This window comes from Triturus cristatus, chromosome 4_2, assembly GCF_964204655.1.
Source record: "Triturus cristatus chromosome 4_2, aTriCri1.1, whole genome shotgun sequence".
NCBI classification, from domain to species: domain Eukaryota; kingdom Metazoa; phylum Chordata; class Amphibia; order Caudata; family Salamandridae; genus Triturus; species Triturus cristatus.
In genome coordinates this window covers 739,630,467-739,650,763 of record NC_140586.1, presented here as the reverse complement: position 1 = coordinate 739,650,763, position 20,297 = coordinate 739,630,467, and the positions used below count along the sequence as shown (strand labels likewise).

Genomic DNA, 20,297 nt, shown 5'->3' with positions numbered 1-20,297 from the left:
CCGAAGAAATGGCCCACCATGGAACTGAAGAAATGGCCCACCATGGAACTGAAGAAATGGCACACCATGGAACCGAAGAAATGGCCCACAATGGAACCGAAGAAATGGCCCATTATGGGACCGAAGAAATGGCCCACCATGGGACCGGAGAAATGGCCCACCATGGGACCGAAGCAATGGCCCACTATGGAACCGAAGAAATGGCCCACCATGGGACCGAAGAAATGGCCCATATACTGGAACTTTCTAGCTGGCCCATCTGGAAGTGCCAGACTGCCCGACATGCCAGTCCAACACTGCTACCCATGGTTGGGTCCTGGCAGCTGATCAAGCTCTACAAGCAGACCCCTAAAATGTAACCCACTAGGAAAAGGCCAGAGTGGCAGAAGGCCCACAGGGGCACTGGTTGGATAATAGGGTGGGAAACTGTTTAGTATGTTGTTCTATTTCAAGGTACCGTGGCACAGCAGAGAATGGTAACAACAGACAAGAACGCGACAACCATTTTACTATTTCAAAAGGTGTACAACTCTGTTCTCAGGAATCAGCTAGGAATGGACTATGGGATATGGGCCACATGTAGGAAGACAATTTGCGATCGCAATTGCTGAAATTCGCAGAATTTCAGCGTTTGCGATTGCAAATTAGCAGTGTGCAATGTAGCACACAAAAACCCGCATGCAAAATAAGGAATCTCAAAATTTGCGATTCCCTATCTTGCGATTGCATTTAAGGAATCGCAAATTGCGATTCCTTAAATGCAATGTAAGAAGCACAAAAGAAAGTGCAATTTGGCATTAAGGAATCGCAAATTACCACCAACTTCAAGTTGGTGGTAATTTGCGATTTCCTTTAAAAAAGCACTTTTTTGCTTTTTAAAAGTGCCATGTGGCACACATTCATGCCCTTAGGGCATGTATGTGTGCCACATGTGCACACATGCACATTTCAGGGGTGCAACAGGGTGTCCCTCTGGAACCCTTGCACCCTTGAAATTGCGCACGCAATTTGCGAGTACCTACTGGGTACTTACAAATTGCGTGCGCAATTCCCATTCATTCCTATGGGCCTCTGTGCCCATAGGAATGAATGGGAAGGTATTCCTTGATTGCGAATCGCAATTAAGGAATCACAAAAAATATTGCGATTCCTACCTACATGGCATTTTGCGGGTCCTTAATAGCGATTCCCTAAAATTTGCTATTAAGGACTCGCAAAACTGCTTTTACCTACATTTGGCCCGATGTTTCTTCAAAAGGTACACATTTTTTAATCATGTTTAGGACACTCAAGCTCCCTAGCTAGGTCATGTCACAGCACACATGTTGACTGCTCATAAGTAAGTTTCATGAAGTTGTTTTCGCAACCAGAAAATACAAAAGGAGCATTACCTATGAGAAAACCGAGGGACAGAATGTGTACCTTTAGAGAAACTCCATGGGATGCAATATATACATTCAATAAAACCACCTGGACTCAATACATATATTCATTGAAATCCCATTAAACAGGGATTACATTTAGTGAAAGCCCATTAGGTAGAATACATGGCTCCAGTGAAATCTCATTGGATAGAAAACACACCTTCAGCAACACCTAATTATATGGAACACATAACTGCAGTGAACACCCACCAGATACAAACACCATTAGAAAGAAGCCATACCCCCAGTTAATCATCGCCATATAGAAACCCCATTAGACAAAATAAAGATTTGAAGTGAAACCCCATTGGATAGGATACGTACCTTCAGTAAACTGTTCAAGACTTTGGCCGCGTACCAAGCTGTTGAAAGAATCTGCTACCGTAGACTTTTTTCTATACCTAGAGAAAAGAAGACGTTGTGAGTTATTTATAACATAACCATAGAGGTAGGTACATGACAGGTGTAGGTACTGATGCAAGGGCTCAATAAACATAAGACATAATAACAAGGACAGGGGACAGCCCTCATTTCCCAGATGTTTGTGTGTTCTCACTCATTTGGACACAGGGTTTGGTGAATCCCAATCTGATTATTGTTCGGATAATTTAATAAAAATAGATATATTTCAGTAATTTAGAATTTAATTTCTACACCACAGACTCAAATACCTTTTGCGCGAATACAACTCTTACTATGGGGGAGTGATACATAACAACACAGGTTAACATACTTTCTCATCTTGTCACCACTCATACTTATAAAGCTACACAAGTATAATTGCATTCTGAATATAATCAATAGCTAACAATACAACAAAACTCACTCATTTATATCTTTACAGCCCATCATCTGAATGCTGTGAAGTCATACAAGTCTTGATGTGTCTGAAGTTGGTGGTCATGAGCATTCAGACGCAGTTCAAGGATCCAATTATCTCTATTTAAATCCACCATTGTGTTGTCAATTGTAGGATAATTTGGCACTTACATTCGATTGCCTTGCTTTGAAAAATCTTGTATTCACTCATACCCAATCCTCTCTCATTTACATACTTTTTTCCTGAAGAATATTGGGGAACTGACAAGTCTACCTCTGCAAATATGTCATAAATTATGAAAGGAACTTTTGCTGACACAACCACGGCTCAAGACTTTCATGAATATACCTTTACACAACTGGGAACCAAATGGAGATGTATTTGTTTGATACTTTAGATGTTTTGTCAGAGAATGATAAGTGGTTCCATGATAGTAGGTATCCGCATCAATTCCAATGAAGTGAAGTATGGCAGTCTTCATTTTAAAATATCCCTGGTGAACCAGGAAGTCAAAGCAAAAATTACCCACCCGCAAGATCTTGCGTGAACTGTCTCAAAGATTACTACATTTTCACAAGAAATATGGTGGCCATGTTTTTTTTACCACATGTACGAAAGCTATATCGTGATAGACCCCAGGGCTTCACAATAGCAACAAGGGATTGGATAAACCAAAGGATCTACATGGTAAACAATAAGCACAACGAGAGTGGAGGCCAAAGGAGGGGAATCCTCCTAAACGGAACTAGAGTCCTCACACACCCAGCAAGCTAGGTGTCATGCTTTATCATATGGACCCGCTCCTCGTCGGGTTGGCGGTGCAATACCCGACGGGCACCCATAAAGGGGCTCTTTAGCAGAGATCTTCTGTTCCTGCCATATGGTGCCGAGGGTGTGAGGGCCCTAGTAGGTGTAGATGTGAGTGAGTGATTTAAAAGAAAGGTTGGATAATCCAAAAGAAGAGTTTAATGGAATGGTCATCCAGCTTTTTAAGAAATACAAAAGAGCAGCTGCTCGCTGGCTCAATGGTCCAGGGGAGGAAGGCACTGCTATCTACACACGACGTTTGCGTCTAAGGTTTGGTCAGCTCCGGTTTCTCGGCTCGGCGCATGGGGTAGATTTCCAGCGATCGTCTGAAAAAGGACAGGACACCATCCACTGAGGTGTCAAGAGCTGACCAAACCTTAGAAGTAAGCACTACCACCTAGTTAGGTTACCACTAGATCTGGCGGGACCACGTGCTCGCACGTAAGGATACTGGTAGGTAGGAACTCCTCCACCTAACCACAGTGTGTAGATAGTTTTTTATAGGTCCTGATGAAATGTACAGTGTCATTTTTGAACACACTGCGTGAAACATGTCGACCACATTTTTAGAGCAGAGTATTGCTCCCCTGGACCATTGAGCCAGCGAGCAGCCGCTCTTTTGTATTTTTTAATAAGGTGGATGACCATTCCATTAAACTCTTCTTTTGGATTATCCAACCTTTTTTAAAATCACTCACTCACATCTACACCTACCCCTAGGGCCCTCACACCCATGGCACCATACGGCAGGAACAGAAGATCTCCGCTAAAGAGCCCCTTTATGGGTGCCCGTCGGGTATTGCACCGCCGACCTGCCGATGACGGAGTCCATATGATGAAGCATGACACCTAGCTTGCTGGGTGTGTGAGGACTAGTTCCGTCTCGGAGGACTCCCCTCCTTTGGCCTCCACTCTCGTTGTACCATCCCTTTTGGGGAACTGCATACCCTTTTTAGTTTACAGTATCTGTGCATGTATGCTGGACCCCGTTAAACAGCCCTATCAGTCCCCCTCCTTGTTTAAGAAGAAACAATAAGCACACACAGTTTATCTAATTTGGACATATTTTGTCACAAGTTAAGATCCCTTCACATATGGACACTGAATTCATTTCTAGAACAAAATGGAAGTAGGATTGGATAATAGTGGTACAAACGGGATTGATTTGCATAAAGCACTCTGCTTTCTTATGCGATGGGGGTCGTTGCAAACGGTGAGATAAAAAAGCAATACTTAAAATTTATAAATGAGATGCATCAAATCTTAAATCTACATATTCGGCATGTCTAAGCCATGAGCAGAATTTACTAACAACCTGCTAAACTTTAAATCTTTGGTTGAATACATGCTGGAAATGTGCAACTAAAGAGAACATACAAGTTTGACATTATTACAATACTAGGATTTATTTTTAGGACATCTGTAAATAAAATGTTAAAATCTTACTACCAGATGTTATGAAAACCTAATTCATAAGAAAAATGAAAACTGCTGATTAATGTTTGACGAAAGCTCAAAAAGCAATGGTCTTTGCTTGCAAATGCTTCTATATGATTCATGCCCGATGGTTCAAAATGTAAAACGCCAGTATTCATTGATCACTCTAATAATAACGTGATTTAAGTTATTGCATAAAAGAATTAGAGCGTTTTTTCTCAACATCTACAGTGCCCATTGAACAATTGTGCACAGGATATTGGAAACAGGTAAACAATTTAGGTATATGAAAGCTAGAGTGCACTAAAACATTACGTGTAATATGCAAAAATGCTCCACTAATCTAGTTTCAACATGAGTGGTGTATAATGGATACCGATTACACTTGCTCATTCAATGAGAGACCTTTTCAGTTTTTCAGGATTATTGACATCTGCACCTAAACCTTCCTTGCCTTGTCTGATAATACACAAGCTACCATGACTGGAAATTCAGAATGAGGTTTAGATGCAGGTCCCTTCTTTTCATGAGGAAAGGCTACAGCCACTACATTATTCAGTGAATTTTCCTCAGAGATGCTACAAAGCAAAGAACCAGTCACTTCAAGTGTTTGTGTTCCTCTGGTTTGTAGAGGGACTTTCATCACATTCCCAACAGATGCAGGCCTATTGGTCCTTCCACTGGCCTCATGTCTGATAGTAAGGTGCAGTGCTCCTATTTATATGAGCAATGCAGCTCACTTCATGCTCTCAACTCTTGCTACAAACAGGAAAAGAGGCTTTCTTAAAAATACTTTCCAAATTCATACCAAGAGCAAAATATATACATAACCTTATAAGAATTTCATAAAAGCTTCTCAAGTATTGACCATGATCTGTTTTTGTATTACAGAAACAAGTAATCCAATTTTAATTGACTAACGGACCTCTTGGCCAGTTAACCCAGTGCTCTGATCCTGGCCATTCCCTCACCACCTAATTTGAATGTGGTAAATCAGCAACAATTGTGCATTTGACCAAGTAATGTTTCTGATACTCTTTACGCCTGTTATTAGAACCTAGTAGCATTGACAGCTTTGCTAGTGGATCCAGCTGAAACTTGGAAAGATATATATATATATACATTACCTACTGGCGGTCGCCAGTAAGCAGTTATAGTTAGGACCTGATTTCTATTAAAAAGCTGTTTTTCAGATGCCTATATTTTTGGAGTCATTTGACAAACCTTCATGAAATTTTCAAAACTAATTTGACACTCACTTCAGCTGCTGTTTTGAAACAGTGATCCGTAAAGTGGGGGCAAGAAAAAGGAGGGGTCCCAAAATGCTTTTTCTCCATGTTAATTTCCATAGGAAACTTTAGACACTGCTACAGCCCGAACTGCTGAACGGAATTATACCAAATTTGGCAGAAAGGTAGCTCTTGGTCCAGAAAGCACTCTTTTTGATAAATGGTGTAAATCCATTTAGTAGTTTCTGCGAAATTTAAAGATTTGTCAGATTTACAGCTGTGGCCGCTGTGGATCCGCGAACCCTCCCGATTTTGTGCCTGAGACCTGATTGGCTGTTAACACTTCAAACCAGGAAGCGTTGGCAGCCATCTTGTGACTCGGTTGAACTGAGTCACAAGAAAAAATTTTTTTTTTTTTAAAGTAAAAGGGTCAGGGTAGAAACACCCTGACCCCCCTGGGTTTCTTGGAGGGGTCCCAAAGCGTTTTTTTTTTTATTATTTCGGCGGGAGTCGTGTTGGATCCACGAATCTCGCCGAAAACTTTTTAAAAACAAAGCTGGGGTTGACGCGCTTCTTTTAATTAGGCCCCCGGTTGTGCCAGGTCCAGTGGCAATGAAAATAATAATGTAGGGGCCTGCGCAGTCCCCCGCAGCCCAGGGGCCCGCCACCTCCCCGGGGCCAATTGACTGAAATGCGGGAGCCACGCAGCCCCCTGCAGCCCCGGGGACTGCCACCTCCAGGGAGCTAATAGATTCAAATGCAGGGGGTCACGCCCCCCGCGCTGCCCTGGGGACTGCCACCTCTCCGGGGTACACACTTTTCTAAAAAAAAAAATGTAACCGGGTGAGGCTCTTTGGCTTTCTCCAATCCCCAGGGACCACCACCTACCCGGGTATGTGATGTGATGAATGGAGGGGGCCACCTTTATACAACCAGTCACTCACCCATACATTCACTGAAACATCAATCACTACCTTATACAGTCAGTAACGCACCCACTGAGTCAACCATACAGACACTAATGCGCCCACTGATTCACCAATACACTTTGGTAGATATATTTAACACTCAAACTTTTTAAAAACACTCACAGTCACTGGATGATGTCAACACTGATGTCATCTGAAATGTCATCAGTGATGTCACTGACCATGTCATGAGTGATGTAATATGTGATGTCATAAGCAGTGCATCGCGCGGGCGCAAGTTATGGTTAACTCATCTAACTAGAACGACGTGAATGCATAGCCAAGCATGGTACTTCAAAATGCAAATCAATTCTAAGAGAATATCTACCTGTGCGGTCTAACTGCTGCCATCCTTCCATGAGCTGAGGAAATTTGAGCTTAAATCAGTTTTACCAGTTGTGCAAAATTACCACATACTTTTCCAACACACAATTTTTGCAAAGTAAATTATGCAAAGAAATACTACAATAATCAGAGCAGTTTTGCAGCTCAGAATAGGGGAAAGCATAAGGTATTACTGTGCTATCCCCCACTTCAAGATGCAGAACTTTGAATGGGGTACTAAGGCCACAACTGGTAAATAGGGAACCTGACAGTATTGGTTGTCACCGGGCACAGTATTACCTTGCAAAATACTGGGCACTTGGTAACTAGCACCTCATTTGTCCACTGCATTATATAATGATTTAGTAAGGTGTGTTTACAAAGGCAAAAAGAGTCAGACTTGGAGGAGGAGCCTAGCGCGCAACCAAGATGGCCGCGTAGGTGCGAGGCTCCCGAGGACCTCCGCAACCTCCTACATTTATCCTGAATTCATCCTGCCTCGATTGAGGGGACTGTGTTGGTGAGCCTGAGCTGAGGTGGTACCCGTTTTCCGTTCTCGAATCGGACCTCGGGTGCCGGAGTGAGCACCGATTGAAGTTTGCGGCCTTCTTCTCGCCGAACCCCGGATATGCGTTGGGGGGTGACCCAGTGGCAAAGTGAACAACAACGGCGGGCCGGGCCTGGCGAGTCGCGTACCCCGCACTTTCGCTTTCGCTTTCTCACCGTCTCTGCAAGTGGGATCGCGGAGCCTTTTGTGTTGGTGTGGCCTCGCTGGGGGACCCTGCCTGCCTGCCTGCTGTGGCCCACCCCGCCGATCTGGGGTGGCCCCCCGGAGCTCGTGGCCCTGATTGCCTGCCCTTTACGGCGTTGCTGGTGCGATTGTGGGATCAGCGGCGATGGCCACGAAACAAGATGGGGATCGGTCAAAGACCAAGTCGACCCGGCGTGGCACCGTCCATCAGGCCAACAGCATGGACCGCTACACCCTCCAGAGGGGATCTCCCGGCGGACCGCACAAGTCCCCTGAGGGCCCTTCTGATGCCCCGGACTTGCCCACGGATCTGACTCTCCACGACATCATGGGCGCCATTTCCGAGATGAAGGCCTCGGTGGGCCAGCGGTTCGACACCCTGGCACAGAAGATCGACGCGGTCCTTGTGGATGTTGGCCTGGTGAGGGCCGATCTTTTCAAGACCAACGATCGAGTTGATTCTTTGGCCCAAACCGCATCGGGCCTTACGACTGAGGTGGCGGCACTACAACTGGAGGTACGCCGGCTAAGTCAGGCGAGCGCACTTATGGATCGGCGCCTCGAGGATTCCGAGAGTCGGGCCCGGCGGAATAACATCCGAATCATCGGAGTACCCGAGGGACGGGAGGAAGCGGCGGCGGATCTATTTGTGGAGGACCTGATCGCTACCCATCTCCAGCCTCGGGGACTGAGTAAATTTTTTGCTGTGGAGAGGGCCCACAGGGTTCCCGGGGGAAGGCCGAAGGTCGGAGCCCCTCCGCGACCTCTCATTGCCCGGATTTTTAACTTTCGGGACAGAGACGCTATCCTGCAAGCTTCCAGATTACATGGGCCGGTTAAGCTGGAAAATATGGAGGTGAACTTCTACCCTGATTTCACCCAAGCGGTCCAGAAGCAAAGACTGAGCTTCCTGGGCGTCAAACGCCGGCTCCGGGACCTGAACTTAAAGTACGCCATGCTCTTCCCGGCCAAGCTGCGAGTGGAGGTGGATGGTCGCACGCACTTTTTTGATCGTCCTGAAGCGGCCGGGGACTGGCTGGACACTCTGTCTGGGGATCGTGATCGAGATGGCGGGGGGGGAGCGGCGGGAGGAGACGGCCCACTGGATCGGGACTGAGGGGTCAATATTGGACCTCACTCTGGACGAATATGATGCTACTTTCGATCGAGCGTCTGTCTTTGTACATTCCCCTCCCATGGAGGTTGTGTGGGGTCTAGAAGGGGTACTCTTTCCTCCTCTAGGGGGTCTAGCTAGTTTCATTCTATAGGGGCGACAGGCACACTGCAAGTTGGGGGGGCTGTCCGGGCTCATGCAGGGGTGCAGGGAGGGGGGAGTTTTGTTGGAGTGGGTGGGTTGGGGTGGGGTGGGGTGTTGTTCGTTTACACCACAAGGCAAACGTTTCATTGTGTTACCTCTACAGTGCTCCCTGGGGGACGAGTGATGACTTCTGTTTATGATGGGGGGTAGGGGACTGAGTTTGTTGTCCTGGAATGTTAATGGACTGGGGGACAGGATAAAACGAGGTGTGGTCCTGCAGTTCTTGAAGCGAATTTCGCCCGATATAGTTTTTCTGCAGGAGACGCACCTCATTGGCAACTCCTTTTGCGCTATGAATCGACGGGGCTACCGCCTTGTGGCCCATTCGGGCTTCACGTCTGGTTCAAGGGGTGTGGGCATTATGGTTAAAAACTCGCTCCCGTTGGAGATTGATGAGGTGCGCCATGACGATAGGGGACGTTACACGGTTGTGGTGGGCAGAATGGAGGGCAGAGTGGTCGTTTTTGTGTCAGTATATGTCCCACCGGGGCTGCAGACGACCACCTTTGCAGACCTGGGGCGCCTCCTCCTTGGCCTTCCGGAGGGGATTCTGGTGGTGGGGGGGGATTTTAATGCTGTAGTTTCCGGAACTGTGGATCGTCACCCCCCTAGGGATCTCCCCCGGGCCCAAGCGTGGTTATCTGGCCTCTTGGATACCCTGGGGCTGGTGGATTGTTGGCGTTTAAAGCATCCCACGCAGCTACAGTACACCTTCCATTCAGGAGCTCATGGTAGTCTCTCACGGCTGGATTATATCCTGGTCCCAGCGGCTTATGTGGGGAGGGTGGGAGAGGTGCGCCATTTGGCACGGGGTATTTCGGACCACTCCCCGCTCTTGTTGCACTTTGATATTTTGCCGAGGGGAGAGGGTAGAGTGGCCCTGATCAATCCCTGGTACCTGCGTGACCCCACCATTCGCGCAGAGCTGATTAAATCCCTTAAGCGCTATTTTGACGAGAATGTGGGGTCTGTGTCATCGGCGGTCTCACTGTGGGAGGCGTTCAAGACAGTACTCCGGGGAGAGGCCCTGTCCCTTATTTCCCACTCCCGGAGGCGCGAGCGGGAGGAGGTGACCCGTGTTGAAGCTGAGATAACCGAGTTGGAGGGTGATCTAGAATGTGGGGTGACGGATGACAAATTGCATGTTCTCCAACTCAAGCAAGCGGCCTATAAGGCCCTCGTCACGGAGGCGGCCAGGGGCCTCAGTAGAGAGCAACAGGGGAGATTGTATGATGTGGGTGATAAGGCCGGTAAATTGATTGCGTGGCTGGATAAAAAAGAGAGAGCGAGTCGAGTTGTCCCGTTGATTGAGAAAACGAATGGTGTGTGTGTCACTGAACCGGAGGAAATTGTCTCCTGCTTCGCGGACTATTTCCGTGGGGTGTATTCCCCCGTGTCTTCCCGCTCTGAAGAGGATTCCCATGCCCTGCTCAGAGATATCGCGCTGCCTTCCCTTTCGGAGAAGGACAGAGTGTTGTTGGATGCCGCTCCAACCTCCGAAGAAATTGCCCTCGCTATACGCTCGGTCGCTTCCGGCAAGGCCATGGGTCCTAATGGTCTTCCCATCGAGTTGTATAAGCTGCGACCGGATACGCTGGCGCCGCATCTCCGTGCTATGTTCCTTGCGGCCCACTCGGTGGGTTCCCTCCCGCTAGACCAGCGTCTGGCTACCATCGTGGTTATCCACAAGGAGGGGAGGCCACGGGACCGGGTCACATCCTATCGACCCATTTCGTTATTGAATGCGGAGCCCAAAATTCTCGCCAAGGTTTTGGCCAATCGGCTGGTCGGCGTGGTGTGTGACTTGGTCCACCAGGACCAGTCCGGCTTCATTCCCCATCGTAACACAGCCCTCAACCTGCGGCGTTTGCATGGGGTGCTCGCACGTGTCCCGTTCATACGGGAGCCGGCCATCTTGGCATCCTTGGACGCCACTATGGCGTTTGACACATTTGAATGGCCATATATTTGGGCGACGCTCGCGAAATTTGGGTTTGGCCCAGGGTTTATCAGCTGGGTTAAATTGTTGTACTCTGGCCCACTGGCGCAGGTGGTTGTGAACGGTAGAGTGTCGGCTCCGTTTGAGTTGGGCAGGGGCACGCGGCAGGGCTGCCCGTTATCGCCGCTCCTTTTTGCGCTTGCCTTGGAGCCCCTGGCGGAGTGGCTGCGGTGGAATCCTTCTATTCGTGGTCTCCGCTGGACCCCCGAGTATGAGGACCGCGTGTCTCTATATGCTGACGATATTCTCCTGTACCTGGCTTCCCCACGTAAATCACTGATAGTACTGGTTGATGTATTGCAATCATTTGGTCGTAACTCCGGCCTTGTCATCAACTGGGCTAAATCGTGCGTGTATGTTCTCTCTGGGGAGGCTCCTATTCTTCCGCGGGGCTGTCCTATCCAGATCGCCCCGCGGGGATTTAGGTACCTGGGTATCTTCATCACCCTGGATGCGGAGGCCCGGTATTATCGAAACCTGCTCCCCCCCCTCCAGCGCCTGAAGGAGGATGTCGCGCGTTGGCGGCGTTTGCCGCTCTCGCCGCTCGGCCGGGCGGCATTGTTTAAGATGATGTCGCTGCCGCGTTTCCTGTACGCTCTGCAGAATACAATGGACCTCGTCCCGGCGCGCTACTTCCGTGAGGTGAAGAGTTTGCAACGCCGCCTGTTCTGGGACGGGAGACCGCGTATCGCCCTGGCGAAGCTGACGCTCCCGTGGTATGACGGGGGGATTGCCCTCCCGGATATTAAATGGTATTATTGGGCCTCCCAGCTGGCTGCGATTAATCACGGCCTCTACGGGCCCGCCCTAAACCCGGCCTTTGAAATGGATAAGATGCTACTGCCGGGGGATGTGACTATAATCGAGCGCTCTACTCCAGCTCGCTCGACTCACGTCTGACGGGCCCCACGCGTGTCATGGTACGAGTGTGGCACGCGGCTAATGTAGCGATGGGGTGGAAGGATCGTTTGACCCGGGCGTCACCACTGTACGCATCTGAGCAGTTGGGCTCCCTGTGGACCTCGAAGGGCTTCGAGAAGTGGGACATGATAGGCATCAGCAGGGTGGGGGATCTCTGGACGAGGGGGGGATTCAAAACGTTCGGGATGCTGCAGACGGAATTCCAGTTGCAAGACAGGGAGTACTTTCGGTATATGCAGATCCGTCATGCACTATGCTCCGCCTTCCCGGACGTCGCCTCCATCCCGGAGTACTCCCCTCTGGAGGATAGAGTGCTGGATGGACATGTACCGGAAAGCACGATCTCGTTAATCTATAAAAAACTGATCAATGACCGTGCGGGATTGCTGCTTGATCTTCGCGAGGCTTGGGTTGCCGATGGCTTGGAACTGGACGACGAGAACTGGGTCTCTGCGGTGGCCTCCCCGAAAGAGGTGGCCATACCGGCCCGCCTTCGCTTCGTCCAGCTCAAGATACTCCATAGGGTCTATATAACGGGGCCAAGGCTATTGCGTATGGGCTATGCTGTGGACGGGTTGTGTAAGCGTGGGTGTGGTTCTTTGGGGACCTTTCTTCATATTTTGTGGGAGTGCCCAGAGGTGGAGCGATTCTGGCGTGGTGTGCATGAGGTCCTGCGGGTGGTTACGCGTGTGCCGCTGCTGCCCGAAGCGAGGAGATGCCTGTTGAACGTGTGGGAACCAACTGACTATTCGGCACCACAGACGTGGTGGGTGACTCTGGGATATATGGTGGCTAAGCGTGATATTGCTCAACTGTAGGGTTCCCAGAGGTCCCCGACTGTTTCGGCCTGGAAGGAAAATATGGACTGGTGCATGTTTCGGGAAAAGGTGGTGTATGTAGCGAGAGGTAAGCCTGGGACATGGGTGAAAGTATGGGGCCCCTGGAACGCCTACCGCAGGGGACTCTGTGCCCCGCCGTTATTGCCCGATCCATCGCCTGCCCCGTCCCCTTAGCCGGTTCAGCTCTCCGGTACCGGGCACTGAGTCCACCCAGTCCTTGTTCTGACCTTCTCCCCCCCCTTTGATACTCCTATGGATTGGTAGAGTCCCCCTTTTAGGGGAGCACATGCTGCTGTTTTCGATCGTGGGTTGCCTTGTGGTTTGATTTTGTTTGTTGTTATTTATGTTAAAAAGAAACCGTCATGTGGGGTCCGGATGGTGTGGCCATCAACGCGGCTAACTCCTGTACGTTTCCCTTTGCCGCAGCCTGCGGTCTACTGTGTGTATCTTATGCTCCTCTTGATTGCTAGCGGCCGGCCTGAAGGTTGTAGGCCCATCTTTGTATATTCTCTGAACTTTGTAATAAACGGTTTAAAAAAAAAAAAAAAAAAAAGAGTCAGACTTAGCAACTTTGAAAGCACAAACTGCAATTTGCAAACTTGCAAGTTTTGTAACTGCAAAATGGCTGCTTCAAATGTATGAAACTCATTTTCATGGCTCATAAAATGGGTTTTGCGATCCATACTGAATCGCAAGTGAGGTGGCGTAAAAGCGGAACCCTTCTAAGTTGCAATTAGGTATGCAATGTGTCAGTGGTTGCAAACCATTGTTCGGTTATCAACACCTCAAAACAAGTTTGTGAAGGAGAGGGTGTCCTTTTAAAATTCTTGCTGGCAATGTCAGGTGGGATGGGCTAATGTTTTTCCAAAGTATTTTTTTAATTGTCCTGGCGGCATATGTATCAAACGATTTTTTAATCGCAAACGCTGCGATTCGCAAAATAACAGCGTTTGCGATTAAAAAATCGGTAATCGGGATGTATGAGCCAAATCCCATCGCAAAATTAAGGAATTGCTAATTTAGCGATTTCTTAATTTTGCGTAAGCATTTAAGAAATCGCAAATTGCGATTTCTTAAATGATATGTAAAAAGCACCCAAGTTGTGCGAATTATCCTTAAGAAATCGCAAATTACCACCAACTTCCAGTTGGTGGTAATTTGCGATTTCCTTTCAAAATGCACTATTTTGAATTTTACAAAGTGCCACGTGGCGCTCATACATGCCCTTAGGGCATGTATGTGCGCCATATGCACACACATGCTCATTTCAGGGGTGCATCAGGGTGTCATCATGACACCCTTGCACCTTTGAAATTATTCTCAAATAGCGATTAGCAAATTGCGATTCGCTATTTGAGAATTACTTCCCATTCATTCCTATGGGTCTCCTGGCCCATAGAAATGAATGGGCAGATATTCCTTAATTGCGATTTCGCAATTTGCTAATCGCAATTAAGGAATTTTAAGAAATCGCAAAAAGTTTGCATTTTTTTAAATACATCCCGTTTTGCAATTCTCAAATAGCGATTCTTTAAAAATCGCTATTTGAGAATCGCAAATGGTGATGTTGATACATATGCCCCCTGGTTCCTTTAATGAGCACAGGCAGTTTTAAAAGCAGAAAAAGTGTTCCATTTGGAACTGGAAACACAGGGATGGTCTGCTGTCCTTGCAAGCTACAATCATGGGAGTTAATATTCATTATGCAGGTCGTTCTGGGGGCCCTCGCGAATCGTGAATTTGAGAATCGAACTAATACTATATAGGTTGGCTCACAAAATCAAATGCTCGTTGCAAAAAGCCTGTGCACTATTTGGGACCAGTATCTCAGTGCATCTGGCCAGGAATCCCACTTCCTCCTTAGATTCAGTGGTGCAGTTGTTATGATTCAATGAAGAACTTCATGTGCCCTTTGAAATGAATGACAATCTTGTGACCAAGAATAGATAAACAACATCCAACATGCACAAACAACAACTTTAAAGCAAACACGCCCTTTATTACTCGATTACACATCCAAATTGCATAACATTTTTTAGAAGCAGAAGCAACCCTTATAAACAGTTATGATTTTTAGAATGAGAGGTGCTAGCAGATTTTCTCGTCTCCTTCTTCGAAGTCCATTTGTAAATCATTTCATATGTGATGTGCAATTTGTTAACATAAAAAAATGTTTCCAAACCAAGTATATTTTGTATGTATATACATTATTTAAAGGTTGTGTATGTATCAATATTTATTTGAGGGGGTCCATCCCTCAATGGCGTTGGGTATTAATGAGCTCATAACAGCATGATCCACACAGCTGGGGATGCACATCTGAATGAAGCCCCTTGCGGTTGAGTCACTGTGAATACAACTGCGCCTTCCAATAAGTAACAGACCACACCCTACAACACACACAGGACAGAACCTTGAGCAACCGCCAACACAGCTGCCCTGATAGTGCATATAGCTGGGTGGCCTCTAGCGCCCTCAATTATCTCAAGCACAGACTTCAAGCCGGACAAGGCACGTGCCAATCCTCGAGATGGCCTATACTAGACGTGTACAACCAGCAGCTACACACACCGAACAACACAAACTGCTAATAGAAGCATAATAGCCACAGCCACATCACTGATGATACGACTCAAACTGTCAGGAAACTGACTGCGGTTCGCGACATCATCATCAAGAATAGGGTGTGAAGGCCCTTGAGCCCAACAGCGCTGCAAGACCACACTAAGGCAAAATGGTGCTGTACTAATTTAGATCAGCATAACATTAAAAATAATATAAAAGCATTTTCAAATATATACACCTCCAAAAAACACGTTGTGTTCTTTCATTAGAAAATGGGTTTGCTTTGACTATCATCAGTAGATAATCTGAAAACAACATTTTAAAAGTCTTTGCTGGAAACTAAAAGCAGTAGACAGAGAAATGACACATGCTTCACATTACAAGAATCACACAGGATGTGGCCACAAGCTCCCTTGAAGGTCTAGTGTGGCAGTAGGCCCAGTCTTGCTTTCAGAAGTTTGCTTCTTAATTTTGTACCAGGAGATGTTCACAGAAACTCGTGACATTATTTTCGGTCTCTTAAGTGACAAAAAGTTGCTTTTTATTTTGATTAGCTAATTAGGGACCGATTATACATAGCACTAGTCGCACAATAGTGGTTGCAATTTGCGGCCAAGAATTTTGTGACCAGTGTGATATTTTGCAAACCAACCTATGCACTAAAAGGTTGATTCGCAAAATACAGATTCCTAGTGAGTTGCAATATTACCTAAATGTGTTTGTACTTATATAGCGCACAGCTACCCCATTTCGGGGTTTCCCGGCGCTGTACTCATACTGCTAGGGAATCCTTCCTGGTTTTTCCCTGTGAAATGTCCACTCCTGGGCATCCCCAGGCCAAAGCCAGGCATCCCAGCGCTGTTGGGGCCGTTGTGGAGATTAAGCAAGCTATTGCCCAGAGTTGCAGAGTGGGACCCATGATTAGAATAGGCACCGAGGCGAGAAATCAGGTCCGAGCAATTATGAGCCCAAGACCCGCCAAGACGGGAATTAAACCCTGGTCCCGGACCAGACCTCGGCATCAGGGTCTGCCGCTCTAACCATTGAGCCACACTTCTCCACATGCATATCATTGAGGTAGGTCACAAATTGCAACCCACTAGGAATTACAGCCATCACAGGAACAGTGGCCTGCTGATGTCAGCACACCACCATATCTGTGATTTCTTTTATATAAAGCATATTATTAAATGCAACCGATTTTCGATAAAGGGAACGTAATGCTTTTTAAAAAAAAAAATGAAACGTTTATGTGACATTTTTAAGAGTAGGCAGTGCTGCATAGGACCACTGCCTACTCTTAAACAAGGTTTGTGCCAACTTTCACAAAGAGGAAAAGGTCTCTTGGAGGACTCCTTCCATTGGCAAATGGGTTACCACTACATGTTTATAGTCGGTAAAGTATTAATGTTTTTTCTGACCAGATTTCGGGTGCAAAACATTAATACATACCATTCGGAGGCCCATCCTCCATCACGGGGGGAGAGCTTCTAAATTCTTATTAATACTGGTCGGGATCTGAAATGCAGTAAGAAAAAGTTCAAATGACCTCCCAATCCTAGTGTTGTCTTTTAACGTGTCTGTTAGATTATGACAACATGGCGAAGGGAGTACTGAACCCTATGGGGCAGCTCTTCCAATACTTTGTGGACCACTCACTTCATTAGTCAAAATGTACTTGGAAATCGAACACAGGTGGATGCATTTCTAAGCTCAATATCTAGAAAGGGCATGTCAATCCACATTCTTACGTTCAGGAGCTGGTTTGGGGTGGTTCTTTTCCAATTTTTCTTTTCTGGCTGTGGTGCAGACACAGCCTTTGTGCAAGGGGATTACTCTCACAGCAGGTAGTGATGATGCTGACCTCAAATAAATATCCCAAAACAGGTACATTGAAGTGTGAAGACTTGGCACATCGCTTTCATTACCCTTCCTGCCTGACGTAGAAACCACCTCGTCCTTATTCATGGAATCTGCTGACTCACCCTCATTCACCTACCAACAATCCAATGGCAGAGCGCGAAAATGACTAATCATCAATTCCCTAATATGGGTTTTCACTAAATTTCTATAGTTAGCTCTGTCTCCATCCTCCCATCCTTCATTATCTGGGACGCCTCCCTTCAACCCTAGGAATACAAGAAATACACTTCCACTGTCTGGAGAAGTTGGATCCCATCCTATATCGTGCGCCATGTCAGAAGAGGAACTATCCAAAATGGATCCTACCAGTCCCAGCGGTCAGAATATCGGCACACTACGAAGCCAAGCTACTATTACATGTCACAACCACATACTCAACAGGAACATGAAATGTTAACGCTGGGCCTGTGTGTGACATTTAAGCAGACCTGTACACAAGACAGCCGCACTCCTCCTGAACCAGAAAAAAGGTCTCTTTAGTGTTCTAAATCTACAAAAATCATCATGCTCCCATTCCCGCTTCATAACGGCAGCCTAGGAGCTCTCTGTCAGTAAACAGGACACATCTAGTGCAGCTCTGCAGGTCACAGAACAGAATTCAGACCTTAGAATCATCATGGACAACTCGAGGCCTCAGCATAAACACTGGGCCAACAAAAAGCCAGGATACCAGTTTCACATGCAGCAAGGTCACTCAGGGCAGAGGTGCATGTCCATTTGCCATGCTAGTGATGTTCCGATCCGAACACCTATGCTTAGTTATCTATCCATTAAATGGTCTAATATTTTTCCTGCTATAATGTATTTAATTCATTTAAAATCTTAAATTAACTTTTTTATTTCCGTATTTATTAACGTATTCATATTTGGTTCTTTTTTTCCTACAGCGCCCCTCCCTGCATTAGGCTAGGCTGTACTAAATAAGTGTATTAATAAATTAAATATTTGTAATAAACTACAAACACAACACGGAGACATGAAACGAACCATCCTAACAAGATCTTACGGTGCTGCTGAAAGAAAACAGAATTTGCTCTAATAAATCCTACTTTAATCACAATATAATGCTTTCAGAATGAAAATATAAAAAAAATACGTACTTCTGGCAAACTGCTTGAGCTTCCTTCATGGTGTTTCCAGCATTGAGTATATCTTGAGGGTCGAAAGTCATCATCGCCTGCATTTCCAACATGGTGGCATATGTCAGTGCATGATACATACTGTCCTTGGATCTGCAGAGAAGAGAAAGAATATTATTTGTAGGACTGTCAGCACTGCAACAAGATTATTTTTGCACTTTACACCATATCTTGGAGTAAAACACTTGTGATTAATTGAACTTGGAGACAATGACCCTTAGAGAGATCTTCCACTCAAACACAAAAGAAATTCTGTCTTGAAGATACTGCCGGTCTGAAGGAGAAGGGAAAGCAAATTGGTTCCTGACTCTGTTGGGTGGAGTGAGGAACACTTAAAGGCCCTTAAATGTTTTTAGTGCATTCAGAAGCCTGTTAAAACCAGTCATTCAGTCAGGGTTTCTAACTATGGTTGCGAGTCGATATCTTCAGTAGGATACAATTTCTACTTAGAGGCCGACTCACAAGGCCATTTGAGTGTGTGCGTTCAAGTTACATGCGCAAATGTTTCAATTTACTCTTGTAAATTCAAGTTTTGTATTCACACTTGGGTAAATCTATTCACTCACACATAATGTTACCTCAGTATGGTGTAATATTCCATAGGAGTAAATCAGCCCCCAAGAGTGGGAGTAGGGGTTCAAATGATCCAATTCGCATGCAATACTAAAATTATAACGTAGAACAAACCTGCAGGGCATTGTTGGATGTAACCTAAAAAATATATGGTATCTTTGCTAGGACAAAAAGTCAATACTTTGCATATATTATAACGTGATTTGATTTTTAAGAGTGGACAGAATTTAAATGTTGTCTGGAAAGTTCAATAAACTTATGAAACACTCTCTTGTGGAAGAACTTTCTCACAGAAAAATATTTTTGTGTCAAAATTAGTCCATTAAAGGTAACTTTTGGTTAAGATTGTTTTTTTTCCAGTGAAACCCATGTTCTCAGATTTTCTTTTCCCAGCTAAACTTGGCAAACTTTGTAACGATTTCAGAGTTTCGAAAAAATGCTATAAGCATTTTGCAATCCAGCATGTTTTGTCAGTTGGATTGTAATTACTTTTTTAGTACTGCCAACATGGTTTTCACCAGAAGGCTAGCAGAGTGAATTGATCAATGTGGAAAACATAACAGAAAGAGGATGGTGTCCCTGTGTTATTCAATTGAAAGCACTGTGCCACATGTTTGTAGTAACATGAATCTGAATAGCACATTACCAAAACAGTAGAGTCTATAAAATAAGTCTCATCAGAATAGACCAAAGATTTAACAGAAGAGTATATGATAGAAGCAGTCAACAATTTCAGACCTGTAAATAGTCTGCAAGAAGCAGTAATGTTTCAACTGAGCTGCAGTTTCTGACCTTAAAGAAATAAACTGCGAGGGAATCGTTTTAAAAAGAGCAACTAAGAGAATAGCTGACACGATGCAGAGCTCCTCTTAGGGATAGGAGGAATTATTCAGGGAATATGCCCGGCTATTCCTCATTTCATAGACTGTATTTCACCCGGGGCTTAGGCTGCTTTGTGCAAGAACCTGTGGACCTTGTCATTCTGATGCGGCCGTAACTCTTGTTATGAACGGGGCAGATAGCTGAAACTCTCAAGCAGATACAGACATGGCGACGCAGCTCAAATAGTAAAGGCGCCTTTTGCATAATCTGTAGCTCACAGGTGTGAATCCTAGTAAGAGTGCTAAGTGGGTTCATGCGTTTGTTGCTGGAATGTAGGTGTTCGCCCCAAGTCAGACGTTCTGGTAAGTTAGATTCTCGCATTACTAAAATGAATGCTTGTTTAATATTAATAGCATACCTTTGTAGCCTTACCTGGCA

At 46.0% G+C, this 20,297-nt stretch overlaps 1 protein-coding gene across 2 annotated transcripts in view; it reads right to left on the bottom strand.

Annotated features, from left to right (window-relative positions):
- TTC39A (tetratricopeptide repeat domain 39A) overlaps positions 1 to 20,297 on the bottom strand; it is a 721,538-nt gene that overhangs the window by 175,292 nt on the left and 525,949 nt on the right. For both annotated transcript variants that reach the window (XM_085602648.1, XM_085602649.1), the window contains exons 3-4: positions 18,426 to 18,557; positions 1,749 to 1,825 (exon numbers count right to left, since the gene is read on the bottom strand). In XM_085602648.1, coding sequence (XP_085458774.1) covers positions 1,749 to 1,825; positions 18,426 to 18,557 — 209 coding nt within the window. The remainder of the gene's footprint in view (positions 1 to 1,748; positions 1,826 to 18,425; positions 18,558 to 20,297) is intronic.